This window comes from Gadus morhua, chromosome 2 (assembly GCF_902167405.1).
Source record: "Gadus morhua chromosome 2, gadMor3.0, whole genome shotgun sequence".
Classification (NCBI taxonomy): domain Eukaryota; kingdom Metazoa; phylum Chordata; class Actinopteri; order Gadiformes; family Gadidae; genus Gadus; species Gadus morhua.
In genome coordinates, this window is record NC_044049.1 from 21,313,156 (window position 1) to 21,330,094 (window position 16,939).

The window sequence follows — 16,939 nt, forward strand, 5'->3', positions numbered from 1 at the left end:
GCAGCCATGGAAGCAAGACAAATGAACTGGTTGAACTTGGATTATACTATTTGCTTCCCGTCCTTAAAAGCCGAGCCCTCTTCAGAAAAAGCTCTTTGATAAATAAAGGGTATACCTTGGAGTTGCTTTTATAGCCCAGAATGATGGGCATATGTTTGTCTGAAATTAAAATAATTATAAATCTTATGCATTTGCTGAGCAACCAAATGTCATTTTTAATTTTTTTTAATCATGACACAAAGGCCAAAACACTGACACTATCTCCAACCTGGTACTGAAATTTCAGAGAGACACATACTGGCTGTATCATTGTTGACGAAGAAGCCAGTACTTCCACTTAGCATGTTCCATAATCTCTGTCTGAAGATCACAGCCATTATTACAGTACATTTGTTATAGATCATTTAATATTACTATTGTAATTCAACGGCTAAAGTCGTGCAGGCCTTCTAGATTTTGCATGATAGGCCTATAAAGAAAGGCAAACGGATTTGTCATTTTGAAAAGTTTGTGTTTATTACATTTCTTGTGAGGGAGTGAAGCTGTCGAAGCATAAAAATAAAATATTCATAATTACATAACATTTATTACAAATCCAAACCACATAGCCTACATAGCCTACTATCATTCAAGTAAGCTGACGCAGATCAAACAGACAGCTTTTTGGCTGTTCACAATCCTCAAGTAGACAGACATAAGTCTCAATTGCTTTGTACTTGTGAAGGTCAAGTAGCCTACATACTCTACATTTTGGCTTGAACTCCTACTATTGCACTGTGTTGAACAGGCTCTTGGCATCACAGGGCAGCCCTGTTCCAACTGCAGACCAACCAACTATCATACTGTATCTCAGATCAGCTGTTGCACATTTTCTATCAAACTCTCCAGTCTACCAGTCCACACAATGTCTGTCTTTGGTACCGGAGAATCACACAGCTTTCCCTGCCTCTTGTTGACCAATCCCCACAGGGGGACAGATAGTCCGCATGGACGGTTTGACAACAAACAGAAATTGTGAAATGTTATATATTGTACGTAGTTCGTTTTCCAAGAGGAATATCTTCTACATCACATTTGACTTCATGGAACTTCTAGTGACGCACAACGCTATGGTGAGTGGTGATCTTCTCTGACGCGTGACGCTGCGGTGAGGAATGCTCCCGGTCCAGTCTGGACGCCGGAGCATCGCCCCGCATTACATCTGATCGGATCAGCCTCTGTGACACGGAGACGCCGGCCGATACTCCGAGGAACGCCGCTCTCGTGTGACTGCGGCTGGCTTCGCGCCCGTGGTGGATCAGATATGAAACCTCACCTTTGTTTCTGACCTGTGTTTGCTCATGTGTGGCCTATTAAACGGAGGGGAAGACTGGTTCTGCTCAATGTTTATTTGCCAATGTTCAGTTGCCAATGGTTATTTCCAAATACGCCAGAGGGTTCTGCATGTGGGGGGATCTGGTGGGGGGATCTGGTGAGCGGGGCGTTGGGTGGGGCACATTTCTGTCAGGTGGTGGGCATGGCCATTTCTTCATATCTCAAGCGGGAATTTATTGCATCACATGCATCATCTATGGGACCATTCTGAAACACCTGACAAGTCCGCGTGTTACGGTCGAGGAATGTGTTCTCCAAGGAAATCAACATTGCCGTGTCACACAAAACATTCCTTCCTCGTGGAATTCAGAGCAACTCATTCCAGGTTTGAACACAAAAGGTTCTCGTGTCTGTGTGGTGGTGGGTCACTCGTCTTAAAGGTTCCTTTGAGTCGTTTTAAGAGCAACCTGGTTATCCTTCATCCATCTCCGTAATCTGGGGTGGCATGTGGCTCAGGAGGTAGAGCGGGTTGGTAACCGGAAGGTTGCAAGTGCGAACCCTGACTCCTCCTCGAGGGTCGAGGCGTCCCTGAGCAAGACGCCTCTCCCTGACCTCTCCTGACGAGCTGGCTGTCGCCCTGCATGGCTGACTCCGCCGTCGGTGTGTGAATGTTTGCATGAATGGGTGAATGTGAGGCAGTATTGTAAAGCGCTTAAAGTGGCCACTGGTTAGAAAAGTGCTGTATAAATGCAGTCCATTTATGATTTACCATTTAATCTGCAAGGCCCAGGAGTGCACAACATACTTGAGTCTTCTTCCCTGCGTGTAATAATAGACCAAATCTCACGCACACACACACACACACACACTGATATGCTCTTCCAGAGTATCCTTCTGGCGGTCTGTAGTACCAGTCTCCCTGGGCGTAGGGACTTGGCGGGCGGCAGGCTGACGTCTCGGTCTCGGTGCTACTTGGTGCGGCGGCCCAGGCTGGTCGTGGCCCGCAGCGGCGCCTTGGTGTTCTCTGCGACGCGGCGCAGCACGAAGTCGAAGTTGGCGGCGGTGGACATGGCGTAGAAGACGTTGGCTTTGTCCGGGACGAGGAGCTCTGGGGCGGAGGAAACACAACGAACGGTCAGACGTCTGCTAGGGAAGGAGTCTTTAGCAAACGAGGACGTCTTTAGTCACGCAAACACACTCAGGTTCTGATTTTAATGCATCATTGTGTCGCCGGCCGCTAAAAAATAATAATAGCTAAGAACGATTTCAAGGACGATTTAAAGCAGATTTTGAACAACTGATTGAGCAATCCAAACAGCACAGTGGTGGTCGGATGTGATTCGGAATTATAATTAGATTTTAAAAGATTATGTTGAGTGACAATATTATATGATGATTTAAAAAAAAGGTGATTTCCAACGATAATTTCCATGTTGGATTGGGTCATTCCCAACACGCCCAGTGGAGGCCCTGACCCTCACCTCGGTCCTGGGAGATGAGCTGGGAGAGATGGAAGTCCTGGGAGCTCATGTGCTCCAGGTGGTGCTTCTCCAAGGCCCGCTGGACCACCTGGGCCGTCTTGTCCTGGCTGGTCAGCTGTGGATCACCAAGCAGGTCAACGCATGTACAACACACACCAGCAGGTCACACACATGTACAACACACACCAGCAGGTCACACACATGTACAACACACACAAGCAGGTCAACACATGTACAACACACAACGAGGAAACCACGCACTGAGACATTGGTAATACAGGCAGAGCCTGAAAGGATTACACAATGAGTAATGTGACCAATCAAATACAAGTCGGAGCTACAAGTATTTGTTCCCCAAAAGGGGGTTCCCTCAGCCTGGAGACCCTCCTGATCCCGTGACCTCAGGCTCTGTTACACCACATGGACCACCACACGGAGCGCGTCAGTAGCTCAGGAGGTAGTAGCGAGTAACCGGAAGGTTGCTAGGTCAATTCCCGGCTGCTCCTCCTCCTAGCTGAGTGTAGAGAGACCTGAGCGAGACGCCTCACCCTGACTGCTCCTGACGAGCTGGCTGTCGTTGTGTGGGGTTTACACCGCCATCGGTGTGGGAATGTGTGTATGAACTGTTCTAAGTTGCTTTGGATAAAAGCGTCTGCTAAATGCCCTTAATATAGTATAAATATATCACCGTGGCCGTTGGGTGCATGGTTCACGACATATGTTATTGATAAAGCACAACACCAAAGAACAAAGCCTCTCTCCTGCAGTCACTCAAACACACCAGGAGCGATGGCTCTGATGGCTTGATAACCCAGACTGGAGATGTCTTCCGAGCCCCAGGGGTCCAACCCCGCCCCCAGGGGTCCAACCCCGCCCCAGTGGTCCAGCCCCGCCCGGTACCCACCAGGATGCTCTTGTAGAGGTTCCCGTTGTGGGCCCCAAGGTCCACGCTGACCCTGATGATGCAGGAGTCCGCCACCTGCTGGTTGTACAGCGGCAGCGCCGTCATGGACACCGAGCGCTTGTGCTGGGGGGCCGGAGCTCCTCCTTCAAGGGGCGTGGCCGCCGAGGAGAAGGCAGAGCCGAGATCCGGCTGGGAGCCCCGAGAGGAGGAGGAGGAGGAGCAGGAGAGGGCGGCGGAGTCCGGGGAGGAGCAGAAGGAGGAGGGCGGAGACGAGAAGACCTCAGAGACGTTGCTGCAGGACTTGGAGAAGGACTGGAGGGAGGAGGAGGAGGAGGAGGGAGGAGGAGGAGGAGGAGGGAGGAGGGCAGGGAGGAGGGCGGAGAGGAGGAGGAGGAGGAAGAGGGCGGAGAGGAGGAGGAGGAGGAGGGAGGAGGGCGGAGAGGAGGAGGGAGGAGGGCGATGAGGAGGAGGAGGAGAAGAGAAGGAGCAACGTTAGCTGAAAGAGAAGTGGTAAACAACATAAACCTCATAAACTGCACAGGAGGTATTTAAGAGAAGTGTCCGAAGGAGGATGAAGACCTTCTGATTCAGCCATTCATCTATGTTTATTACAATGTTTTAATCTTTAGCCAACCAAAAGCAGCCTTCGCCCAGAAGACCGTACCTGCAGACGGATGGAGCAGGCTGAGTCCGGCCCTGACAGATCCTCCATCTCGGATCCACTGGATCCTGACGAGGAAACGCTGATCTGGTCTGACAGGACCTTCTTGGTCACGTCGCTCGACGACCGGAAGCTGAGGACACAAAGCTCTGAACTGAAGCAGGTGTGAAGCCAGAACATGTTGCCCTCCTAACCTCCAGGGGGGCCCAGGGTAGGTTCCCAGGGGTCCCCCTCGGCCCTGGGCCGGCCCTGGCCGAGGGGCTGCTGCATACCCTGCCAACCATTGGATCTAATAGAACAGTGATTCTCAAACTTTTTCTACTAGTGTAACCCCTCTAAGATATTCTTTAGTGTAGCTTGCCAAATTTAATACATATAAATATATACTGTATATTTATATATATTCTGCCCCCTGCAGTACTCCAAAGGACCCATAGGAGTCTGCGTATCCCTGTTGATCACCACTGTAATAGAAGGTCAACCAGATGCATTGATTTGCTAAGGGGAAAACAACAGCACTCCGGTCGAGTCCACTACACTACGTTCTCGTCCACATGTCAGAGCGGACCCAGGGAGTGGACACAGGTGGACAGACATGGGGACAGACAGGGGGACAGACAGGGGGACAGACAGGTGGGACAGACAGGTGTCATCTCCATGGGTCCCTCTTTGGACAATGGCGCTTTGGTATCGACAACAGAGCCTGTTAGCTCCTGCCTTAGTGTCTGTTTACACAGGATTACAGGATTATTTTAGCATGCTACCTCCACAGCGGGGGGGCAGGCGGCGGGGGGGTACCTACAAGGAGAGCTTCTTGGTCAGGCTGCGGGTGCTGCGGGGCCCGGGGGTGCACAGGTCCGCTGGGGGTTCCAGCAGCCTAGACAGCTCATCACTGACACACACACACACACACACACACACACACACACACACACACACACACACACACACACACACACACACACACACACACACACATACATTATGGATCTATTCTAGGACTATACTTTATAATTGACCTGAACTCAATCGCTTCAACTCTTCATAACTGAAAGAGTTATGCATCAATGTTTGGGAGGTATTGGGGCGTTTATATCGAGACTCTGGTGCCTGGAGGCCTGGGTTAGTTCTAGTCTTGGCGTGGTAGGGTGTGCCAGGTTTTGTTGATTATAAAAGCAGAACTCGCGTCTCTACTCCACTAGATCAACTCCACCTTTGTTGGTTCAATGCGCTGGAGTCTAACAAGAGAACCTCTGGTTACACAATCACTGACGGCAACCAAGACTGGAGGGACAGCTGAGGACCTGTTCAGTTCAGGCTATAATGACATGCAGGGAAGGTGCAAAGGTGTACTTCTTCTCTGTGTAAGCATTTCTAGAATGGTGCACTAGTACACAGTTCTTCTTATCCTGATCAGAGCCATTGAATGACAATTCAATGGCAATTTCCCAAAGTATTGTGAATGTCTTATTATTATAAGGAGCCCACCTCTCCAGGTCGCTGAGCAGCCGGTGCCCAAGCAGCCAGGCACTGATCCTGGGGTGGTTGGGCAGGCTGTACTGGGAGCAGGCGACCTGCAGCAGGCGGATCTGGGACAGGATCTCAAACTCCTGGTTTGGGTAAGAGAGGGGGAGAGGGGGAGAGAGAGGAGAGAGAGGGGGAGAGAGAGAGAGGGAGGGAGGGAGGGAGGGGAGAGGAGAGAGGATGGAGAACCATGACACACCATCACAACCTTCATAACTCCTCAAATAATGCTTTGCTGTGTGCAGCACCACGCACACACACACACACGCACGCACTCACATGCACGCACACACACGCACACACACACACACACACACACACACACAGGGAAAGTAAACTATGTGTTTTTTTCTGCATGTTCCACGTCGTAAAGGTATTTCAACAAAGAAAACTAGTCTGCACTCACCCTCCTTCTCTTCTCAAAGTTGATGAGCCCCTCCTGGAGAAGGAGAGAGGGAGCATTAGAACGAGGAAACGTTGCGATTTATGACAGGAGGTCAGTTACCTAGTAACAAAACATCCACACCCAGATCAAGTTAAAAGACGCACTGTCATGAATGTGATGTATGTATGAATCTAGGTCTGTAGAACATTGTGTAATATTATTAAAAAGCCAATTAAAAGGAGTGAAAAGATAATATTATTTTAATTTTTTATTGATTAAAATACAAGACAAAAATACTAATATATTTTTACTACTTTTGTTAAATTATTATTATATTAAACAATATTCAACCAACCTAGAAGGGCTTCATACATACTTTCATTATTTGAAATTCATTATTTATGCAATATATATATAGTGTGTCTATAAAACAGCCAATAGTAAAGGGATACACACACAGTGACACGCATGTTTCTTAGACCGTAGGCCTTAAACAACTCTGTATTCATAATTCAGTGTCTTTATCACACGGCGAGTGTGTATCCCACACAGCGTGTGTATCCCACACAGCGTGTGTGTTTGTAAAACAGCCGATGGCGAACGACCCCCAGTGACTCCCGTCTAACAGACCCAGAGGGCTGTCACACCGCTATGTCCGTACATCCGTCTGTATTCACGAGTGCGTCTATAAACGGCTGATGGGAATCTCCCCAAGGTCTCCGTATCCTGCCTGGATATGAGACCCCCCCCAGGGTTATTTTCAGCGTGGTCGGCCGTGAGACGGGGGGCATGTGTGTGTGTGTGTGTGTGTGTGTGGGGGGGGGGGGTGTGTGGCGTGTGTGGGGGGCAGTGTGGGGGGCGTGTGGGGGGCGTGTGGGGGGTGTGTGGGGGGGGGGTGTGGGGCCGTATAGGGGGCGTGTGGGGGGCGTGTGGGGGATGTGGGGGCGTACCTGGACGGTGTCCGGGAAGGCGGTGTCTAGCATGGTGAGCACCGTCAGGTAGGTCCCCAGGTAGGGCACCGCCCCGCAGGAGGTGCTCTGGAGACACGACATCAAACCTTAACATCAGCCCTTAACCCCAGGGCCTTAGCATCAAACCTTAGCATCAGGCCTTAGCATCAAACCTTAGCATCAGGCCTTAGCATCAGGCCTTAGCATCAGGCCTTAGCATCAGGCCTTAGCATCAGGCCCTAGCATCAGCCCTTAGCATCAGCCCTTAGCATCAGGCCTTTGCAGATCAGGCCTTAGCATCAGGCCTTAGCATCAGCCCTTAGCCTCAGCCCTTAGCCTCAGCCTCAGCCCTTAGCCTGTAGTACAGTACTCTGATCATGATCGCCGCGGTAGCTAGCACAGTTCGAATGCTAGCATTGGCTAGCAAACAAAGGGTTGTCAATGTAGTGTTGGCTAAACGTTAAAATGCTTCACACCCACCATATTGCTTTGTAAGAAAAGGGCTGTAGGCCTATATGCAAATGCTTGAATAAATACAATGTATAGTAGATATCTACAGTTCATAGCAAACGTTCTTCACATAGTTCTTTCCTCCACGTTTTAACTGTAGGGCGGACATCAGAGCCTGAGTTCAGAGCCTGGGGTTTAAACCGTGTCTGACTGAGGGTCGGGCCCCTGGAGAATGTGGCCCCCTGGCTGGTCTACTATTACAGAGCTTTAATCTTGGGGGGGGGGCTATACAGAACTTGACTGACCCCTGGGCTGAGGGAGGGGGTCTAAAGTTAGCTTCCAGTCTCGCCAGAGTGTTGGGAAGGTTCACTCACGCTGCACTTGTTGGAACAGTTCTACTTTGGTTTGGTTTTTCATTGAGGAACAAAGTAGAAGTACAAACACATTACAGCTGTTCCTGAGTCAGATCAAGTATTCCAGTATGCCTTTTGGAGAGCTGGCCTCTGAGAGATGAGGACCTGGTGGGGGTGAACCATCGGGAGACCTGGTGAGGGTGAACCATCGGGGACCTACCAGCTTCCTGGGGAACGGGCAGCGCCTGGCCGTCTCAGGACAGAGAGAGTCCATCGGCTGTCCTCCGTCCTGAGAGACAGACACACAGACAGAGGGCGTGGACAGACAGAGACACAGACGGAGAGAGAGAGCGAGAGCGAGAGCGAGAGCGAGAGAGAGAGAGAGGGAGACACAGACGGGGAGAGAAGGAGGACAGACCGACAGGCAGAGGGAGAGAGGGAGGACAGACAGACAGACAGACAGACAGACAGAGGGAGGGAGAGTGGGAGGACAGACACACAGACGGGGGAGAGGGAGGACAGACAGACAGGCAGAGGGAGAAAGAGAGGGAGACGCACAGACAGAGAGAGAGGGAGAGGAGGAGGACAGACAGACAGAGGGAGAGAGGGAGAGAGGGAGAGAGGGAGGACAGACAGACAGAGGGAGGACAGATAGACACACAGACAGAGGGAGAGAGGGGAGGCCAGACAGACAGGCAGAGGGAGTGAGGGAGGACAGACACACAGACCGGGAGCGAGGGAGAGAGAGGACAGACAGACAGTGAGTTTCAGACCAGGTTTGGCTCACAGTAGTAATATTCACCAGCAGTCATCTGTCTTATATGCACATAGTTGCTAAATATAATCAACAGAGTGAAGGAAATCTATTTATAGTGCTGATATTGTATACAGTTCAGACTGAGTGTTTCATAACACTCAGTAACATTCGGACAGGCATGCCTCCGCGGCGCAGGCTAAGCTAACCAACTGAACATTATGGAGGGAGAGAATAGGACACCGCCTAGCTGACCATTAACATGCTGTTAGGACATTTCTCTAAACATTAACGCGAACGATATGAATATGTTTCATAACTTAGAAAGAAAAGGGCCAAACAAACAGAGGAAGGTTTATATATTAAGTTTGACCCCGCGCCTCTGATTTAACGAGCTTTCCGGTTGAAAGGTTGTGAATATCGCCAACCTGTTTTGTGACAGCATTTTGTCTGTTTGTCTGCATCAGTTCCGTTTACCCCTCAGAAACTAAAGGACTTCTATTCACTGAGTTTAACGGACGGGCGTGTTGAGGCCAAAGTGAGGAGGCATTGAGGGTGACTCATGTAATCACCGGCTCCTATGACCTGCTGAATGATGTCCACAGCAGCTGCCCAGTAATTACCAGCATTTTCCTAGACTTTACTTGTACTCATAGATCTTTACTTGTGGTTTTTAATGGCTGGTTGAGGTTGAACATGACTCCTAAAATGTAATGTTATTATTGTGAGTGTTCATTGTCCCTCAATGTTCTTCTTGTCTGTAACGTGGATGTTGGGTCGATTTTAGAAAATATAAATGTAATCTCAATGAGACTGAAATTAAGGTTAATTAAAGAGATTTGTCTCCTAAATGAGGCACTTAAGCCCTATCTGTGTTTAGTTGCTCTCACCTCCAGCAGGATTTCTCTGTTGGCCAGAACATAGTTCTCATCTGGAAAGGTTTCACAGAGGTTCTCGAAGACGGTCATGTTCTCCCTGAAAACACACACACACACACACACACACACACACACACACACACACACACACACACACACACACACACACACACACACACACACACACACACACACACACACACACACACACAAACACTTGACCTTCACAAACGCTCTGAAATCGCTGATGAACGGGTTTCACGTACAGATTTCTCTGTACGTGCGACAACAACAGGTTATATGACTGCATGGTTCATCATCTCTGTCAGCAACACTTTACAGGCTCGCTAAAGAGCGTTATTATGCAGAACTTGTGTGTGCAGCAGATCTCCGTACGTGTCAGTCCTAGACGTGCTGACGGCCGCAGTACAGTCCGTCTCGTTCAGCGAGGGGGAGGGGGCCAGACAGAAAGGGGCTCGCAGGATGTTTGTGTGATGCTTCAGACGTCTGGACTCCCCTCTGAGGACCCAGTGTTAGACTACCCACCCCAGGGTAAGGCTCTGTGTTTCAGGCACCTACCTGGTTATGGGGGGGGGAGGGGGGACTGGTGGTCTCTGTGAGCTGGTGTGTTGGAGGTCTTACCGGTTGACCAGGGACCAGGTCTTCCTCAGCCTGTAGACGGCGTTGGACTGCAGGGCCGACAGGATGGCCCGGAGAGACGAGAAGTTCTTCAGCCTGCGACACTCCTGGGGAACAGAGAGTAGAACCGCCAGGGTCAAAGGTCAGAGTACAACCGCCAGGGTCAAAGGTCAGGCGAACAGACCCAGAAACTGACTTTAATACATAGAAAGAAGTTCATTCTGAACTGTGAACCTTCTAGTTAACTCATGTGTTCTGTGGTCTAACTCGTGAGTCAAGTCCTATAACAATACATCTGAGCCCACAACCCATAATCAGTCCTACAAACCGGGTAGTTAGGGTTCAAACAGGACGGACCTGGGCCACTTTGATCCACTTCTCGACGACGCGGGCCCTGAGCAGGGCGGCGGGGGGCGCCCCGCGGGTGCCGGGCCCCTGGGGGCCCCCGGAGACACACAGCAGGGAGCCGATGACGCGGTTGGTGACGGTGTTGAACTGGGCGATGGTGGCCCGGATGGTGGGCGACATGTTGTCCTTCTTGTCGCGCTGGGACCAGACGCAGCCCAGGCACTGGTACGGCACCACCCGCACGAAGAGCTCCTGGTGGGGGAGGAACACAGCTCCATCAGCGCCTCTGACCCACCAACCCAGGGTTAAATTCAGGGCGTTTACCAGACTCTTTATCCACAGCGACTTACAATAAGTCCATTGGTCAGAACACAGAGAAACAACAATATATCTCTGTTGGTACAGTGAGGATGTTTATAGAACAAAGTGCCAAGAACTAACCATCACTAGGTTAACCCATTCCCCGAATACAACACAGATAGTTAGCATAAGATGCTACACATGCTAAGTACTGTTTTTAAGTGGCAGGACGCACAGACAATGAGTGCGTAGGAGGGGTGGGAGGGGGGAGGCTATGCAGAGCCCAGGTGAGCTACTACTACTACTACCACTACTACTACTACTACTACTACTCTGAGGTACTCAGAAATCACATGTCCAACACTAATCCCAGGCCCACTACAGGCCCCTTACCGAGTCCATCCTGGTGAGCTGCTCTGCAACCGAGGGGGCGGAGAAGTCCATGATGTCCGCCTGGTCGCCGTGGGAACCCTCTCCCTCAGACCCCTCCTCCGCAGAACTCTCCCCATCCCGCTCCGCCTGCGGCTGCACCGAGCCCCCGCTCGCCTCTGGTATATACATATTATAGATAATATTATACCCATTATATAGATATACACATAATTATATACATGTTATATATACACATAATAATATACATATTATATATATACATTAGAAGATACATATTTCATTATACAATGTATACATCATAATATACATATAAGATAAATAAACATATATACGTGTTATATATATATAATAATACACATATATAGTAAGTAAGTAAGTAAGTAAGACTTTATTTATATAGCACATTTCGTACAAGATTTACAATTCAAAGTGCTTTACATAAAATCAATAAAAGCAAGCAGCAGGAGCAATACATGGAGCAAAAGACAAATACAAAATGACCAACATCGTATCAGAACCTGGTGTTCTGATAGGCTTACTAAAATCATGATAAAAGAAACATAAAACCCTTAAAACAGGTTAAAAGAGAAATAGTAAAAATAGTGCATGTTACAGAGAAATAAATAGTGCCAGATAAAATTAATAAAATGCTTTGGTAAAAAGAAAGGTTTTAAGCTGCTTTTTAAAGGTGTCTAGCGTTTTTGCTTCCCTAATATTAATGGGTAATGTGTTCCATAATTTTGGGGCGTAGTTGACAAAGGCTGCGTCACCAATCTTCTTATGACTGCTTCTGGTGACCTGTAACAGACCTGTATCTGATGATCGCAGTGTTCTAGCTGGTGTGTAGTTAGTAAGAGAGTTAGCAATGTAGCTAGGGCCTTGTCCATTTAGAGCTTTGTATGTGAGGAGGAGGACCTTAAAGTCAATTCTAAAGGTAACAGGAAGCCAATGTAAAGTAGCTAGGACAGGACTAATGTGTTCTCTCCTTTTAGTTTTGGTTAATAGTCTAGCTGCAGAGTTTTGAATGAGCTGGAGTCTTTCAGTTGTTTTCTTGGGAAGATCAGCGAAAAGTGAATTACAGTAGTCTAGCCGGCTCGATATGAAAGCATGTATAAGCTTCTCGGCATCATTTTGGTTTATGAATGGTCGTACCTTTGCTATGTTCCTGAGGTGAAAGAAAGCTGTTTTGGTCACTTTGTTAATGTGGGTGTTGAAATTCAAATCTGAGTCCAGGATGACACCGAGATTTATCACCTCAGGTTTAATCCACCGGGTTAAACCTCCTAGATTCTTGATTAGCATCTCTCTTTTTAATTTGGGGCCAATAAGTAGGACTTCAGTTTTGTCCTCATTTAGTTTTAGAAAGTTATTGTTCATCCATTTGTTTATTGCCAATAAACAGTTGGTAATGGAATTTATGGCCTTCGCAGTAAGAGTAATGGACCTAAACAGCTCCCTTGTGCAACCCCGTAGCAGCTTTCATGTTGCTCTGACATATGGTCTCCTAGACTAACGCAAAACTTCCTTCCTCTAATATATGTTTTGATCCAGTTCAATACACAGTCAGAGAACCCAATAAGATTTTCAAGTCTATTGATTAGGATGTCGTGATCAATGGTATCAAATGCTGCACGAAGATCTAATAGGATAAGGATAGAAACTTTATTTGCATCAGAGTTTTGTCTAATTATTTTGGTGAGAGCGGTTTCAGTACTATAGTACTACAGTACTATATACATAATAATATATATATTTTCATAATAATATACATAATATATTTATTAGGGGTGTAGCGATACATGTAAACGTATGGAACCGAATCGAATCGATACGGACGTCACGGTTCGGTGCATGGATTTACACAGAGAATACACGGTATGAAATTAAATAAAACTAGCGTGCAAATTAATTAATGTAATGCCGAATTAACGGTAGATACGCAAGTTCTTCAGGGACAACTAATAAGGGTACTGTCGGCGATGGAAACTCAAGCCCAAACCCTCCGGTGCAAATGCGCCAAAAATCAGTGTACTTTTCATAAATAAGACATGCTGCGTTTTCAGTTTTATAACTAATTGTCTTATTTTGTTTACAAGTTACGGATGGAGTCTGCGGATGATGTGGGGTACTTATGTTTACTGTTTACATCTTAGATTACACAGTTCAGGCTAGCTCAGGGGAGAGACTGTATGACACTAGGTGTTACAACCTGAGACATGGACAATAAAAAAAGAATTGCCCTTTGCATTTTAGTTTTTTCTTTTCCCTTCATTGTACCGAACTCGTACCGAACCGTGATGTCTGAACCGAGGTATGAACCGAACCGTGACTTCAGTGTACCATTACCCCTTATATTTATACATATTAACAGAGGTTGATCTGGGAGATCCATATATTACACAACCCTTAACCAACACACTATACAATACACAACCCTTAACCACACACCCTCCCAACACCAGGAGGCGGTGGAGGTGGCCCTACCGTCTCTCTGGAAGCCCCGGAGCAGGGCCTCGGCCTGGCCCGCCAGGGAGCAGAAGTTGGGCTGACAGCGGGCGTGGCCGCTGACCGCCCCGCTGACCCCCAGGTGGTCCAGCAGCAGGTGGAGGGCCGCGTGGCCCTGGGGGGGGTCCCGCAGGTCCTCACTGTACTCATCCAGCCACACCTGGACCAGAGACAGCAGGGGGCTGGGGGGAGAGAGGGAGAGAGGGAGAGAGGGATTTAAGGTTATAATAGGCTCTTTAAGGTTAATATTTAAACAATATTCTATATCCTTCAGAGACAGTAGGAGAGAACCCAGCCCTCCCGTCTCGATCGATAAGCCTCAATGAGCTGCTTGGCTTCAGCCAATTCTCTGTATACCTCCCTCCCCCCCAACCCCCTCCTGGTGTCAGCATAAAGAAACATAACCCTCGCCGAGGCTGTAGATGAACATGAATCACGGAGAAGGAGCTTCACACCCACCTATTACTGCAGTCGGTGTTGTCCAGGTCAGAGGTCGCGTTCTCCCTGCAGGAGGGGGGGGGGGGGGATGACGACGAGGACAAGGTTAAGAGCAGTTCGGACAGGAACACGGTGACCTTTCATCTAAGCCCTTGAGTGGAGTCACGTCTTGACCCCTGAACCCCAACTCAGCCCCCAGCAGGACCGGGGGGCTGTGGTGGGAGTGGTGGTAATGACCTCTCTCTAGGCAGTCATTAGGGGGTGGGGGGCTTTAGTCAGGGGAAACCACCATCTGAAGAAGAGGGGGACTTCTGGAAAAAGCTCCTCACTATTCCTTCCTTCACACGGGAGTGGATCAGAGACATGACTTCTACTGTCAAATCAAATAAATGCACAGATATTCTTCTGTCTGATGAAACCTGTTCTGAAACATGAGACACAAACAAGATCCTGGGGAAGATTTCGGCTCTGTTGTTTCCGTTTAAAAGCGTCCGGATACATGACACGGAAAAGTGCATTTAACTAAAGGTTAATCTGAGTTGAAATGGTTAACGTGTAGCAGGATTATCACCGGACATTGTCTTTCAAACACGGGTTTGCAAACCGGGTCTGCGGTGAAACATTGACAGCGTTTCCTCCGGAGAGAGAGACAGACTGAGCCAGAGAAACAGAGAGACAGACTGAGCCAGAGAGACAGTAAACTGAGCCAGAGACAGTAAACTGAGCCAGAGACCGTAAACTGAGCCAGAGACAGTAGACTGAGCCCGAGAGACAGTAGACTGATCCAGAGAGACAGTAGACTGAGCCAGAGACAGTAGACTGAGCCCAAGAGACAGTAGACTGATCCAGAGAGACAGTAGACTGAGCCAGAGAGACAGTAGACTGATCCAGAGAGACAGTAGACTGATCCAGAGAGACAGTAGACTGAGCCAGAGGATGCGTCGACCGACCGGCTATCCTGAAGTCTGATTGAGATGTTATTGAGCGGCCGACGGGAGGACTCCTCGGTCCCGGAGCACTGAACATAAAGAGCTAGCGTGCGTCAGCCCGGGAGAAACTAGGCTGAAACCCGGAGACGGCGGCATGATACCGGCACCAAGCAGAGCTCACTCTGGTGCCAGTGGCTGCCATGAAGGTCACCCTCCATTGTTCAGGACAGGAGTCACATCTCCTGCTTTTGTTCAGAGCTGAAAGGGCCCCCAGCCTGCAGTCCAACGGGACACCTGACAGCGACCTCTGCTGGGGGTCCGTCACCATTTTGGAACTATTTTAAGTTTTCCTTCTTTGTGTTTGTTTTTGTTGCGTGTCTTTCTCACACCCACATACTGAGATCAAATTGTAAACAGATAACTATGGCTCGCCTCCCTCCCTGGGTAATCAAATCCCATTCTGAGTATGATAAGGAATATGATGATTCATACTGTTTTGAACGGTTGCTAGAGTCACACAAAGAAGCTGAAGTAGCTGACGGAGGTGACTTCTGTTACGGTCACTGGAGCCGGTTTCTGAGATCCTCTTACGGAGATATGTCTCAGAGCTCCAGGTTGTGTATTTACTGTAACGTTCAGACAACAGAGGTTGACGAGAGCGACAGGACAACAGAATCTGAAACCTGTTTGGTTTCATGGTGGATTTCCAGAGAAGAGAAGATTAAAACTGTTCTCCAGAACCCTCCAGAACCCTCCAGAACCCTTCTCTAGAAGGGTTCTAAACCCTTCTAGAGAAGGTTCTAGAGGGGCTCTGACCCGTACCTGTGGAACACGACTTCTATCAGGGTGGCGGGGGCGCTGAAGGTTCTAGAGGGGCGGGGGCTCTACCTGTGGAACAGCGCCTCTATGAGGGTGGCAGGGGCAGTGAAGGTTCAAGAGGGGCGGGGTCTCTACCTGTGGAACAGCGCCTCTATCAGGGTTTCCGGGGCGGTGAAGGTGCGGTACGTGGACAGGAAGACGCGGCTGAAGCCTGGCTCCGCCCCCCGGGGGTCCAGCAGGTGGTCCACCAGGCGCTCCAGGGTGGCAGCCGTCAGCCGGCGCACCTTACAGGTGCGGTACTGGACGAAGGCGTGGCCTGGGCCCGGGGACTCGGGGCACTGGGCGGGGTGCGGGGCCACAGGCTCTCGGTGGAGGGTGACGCTGTAGACCACGCCCTCCTCCTGCTCCTCGCCCCACGGCTGAACCGGGTTCTGGGGGGGGGGGGGGAGACAGAAGTAGAGGGAGAGGGAGGGAGAGGAGGGAGAGGAGGGAGGGGAGGGGGGGAGAGGGAGGGGGGGAGAGGGAGGTGGGAGACAGAAGAGGGAGGGGAGGAGGGGGCCAGCGGCAGAGGGAGAGGCAGAGAGAGGTTACTATTAGATTAGATTCATTTTATTCATTCAACAACAATACAAACCCAGCGTCCATCGACCCAGAATGTGCATGGGAGCATAAAGGGAGGTCCGTGTATTTACAGAGCGCAGAAGGTATCTGCTATTATCAGTATAATCGAAACACACGCAAAGAAAGGCCTTTGAGAGTGAAGGAAGTTGAAGGGTGAGAGGAGTGTAGAGATGACTGGAATGTGGGCCCACATGCAGCCAGCCACAACAGACCTCAGGCCATGTGTTGCTAGTGTAGACCCCTCCATCCCTGAGGCATACAGTTTGTGGTTCTGCACACAGTGACAGAACATC

The 16,939-nt window shown here is 49.3% G+C and overlaps 1 protein-coding gene across 1 annotated transcript in view; it reads right to left on the minus strand.

The window, feature by feature from the left end:
• Nucleotides 1–490: 490 nt before the first annotated feature.
• The window catches only part of LOC115561811 (ral guanine nucleotide dissociation stimulator-like 1), a 19,374-nt gene continuing 2,925 nt past the window's right edge, over nucleotides 491–16,939 (minus strand). Inside the window, exons 2-17 of the mRNA XM_030337035.1 lie at nucleotides 16,161–16,456; nucleotides 14,299–14,343; nucleotides 13,819–14,021; nucleotides 11,335–11,489; nucleotides 10,651–10,893; nucleotides 10,297–10,400; nucleotides 9,667–9,751; nucleotides 8,243–8,311; nucleotides 7,220–7,306; nucleotides 6,291–6,323; nucleotides 5,849–5,970; nucleotides 5,163–5,252; nucleotides 4,364–4,493; nucleotides 3,700–4,011; nucleotides 2,796–2,910; nucleotides 491–2,422 (exon numbers count right to left, since the gene is read on the minus strand). Coding sequence (XP_030192895.1) covers nucleotides 2,283–2,422; nucleotides 2,796–2,910; nucleotides 3,700–4,011; nucleotides 4,364–4,493; nucleotides 5,163–5,252; nucleotides 5,849–5,970; nucleotides 6,291–6,323; nucleotides 7,220–7,306; nucleotides 8,243–8,311; nucleotides 9,667–9,751; nucleotides 10,297–10,400; nucleotides 10,651–10,893; nucleotides 11,335–11,489; nucleotides 13,819–14,021; nucleotides 14,299–14,343; nucleotides 16,161–16,456 — 2,229 coding nt within the window. The 3' untranslated portion in view covers nucleotides 491–2,282. The remainder of the gene's footprint in view (nucleotides 2,423–2,795; nucleotides 2,911–3,699; nucleotides 4,012–4,363; nucleotides 4,494–5,162; nucleotides 5,253–5,848; nucleotides 5,971–6,290; nucleotides 6,324–7,219; nucleotides 7,307–8,242; nucleotides 8,312–9,666; nucleotides 9,752–10,296; nucleotides 10,401–10,650; nucleotides 10,894–11,334; nucleotides 11,490–13,818; nucleotides 14,022–14,298; nucleotides 14,344–16,160; nucleotides 16,457–16,939) is intronic.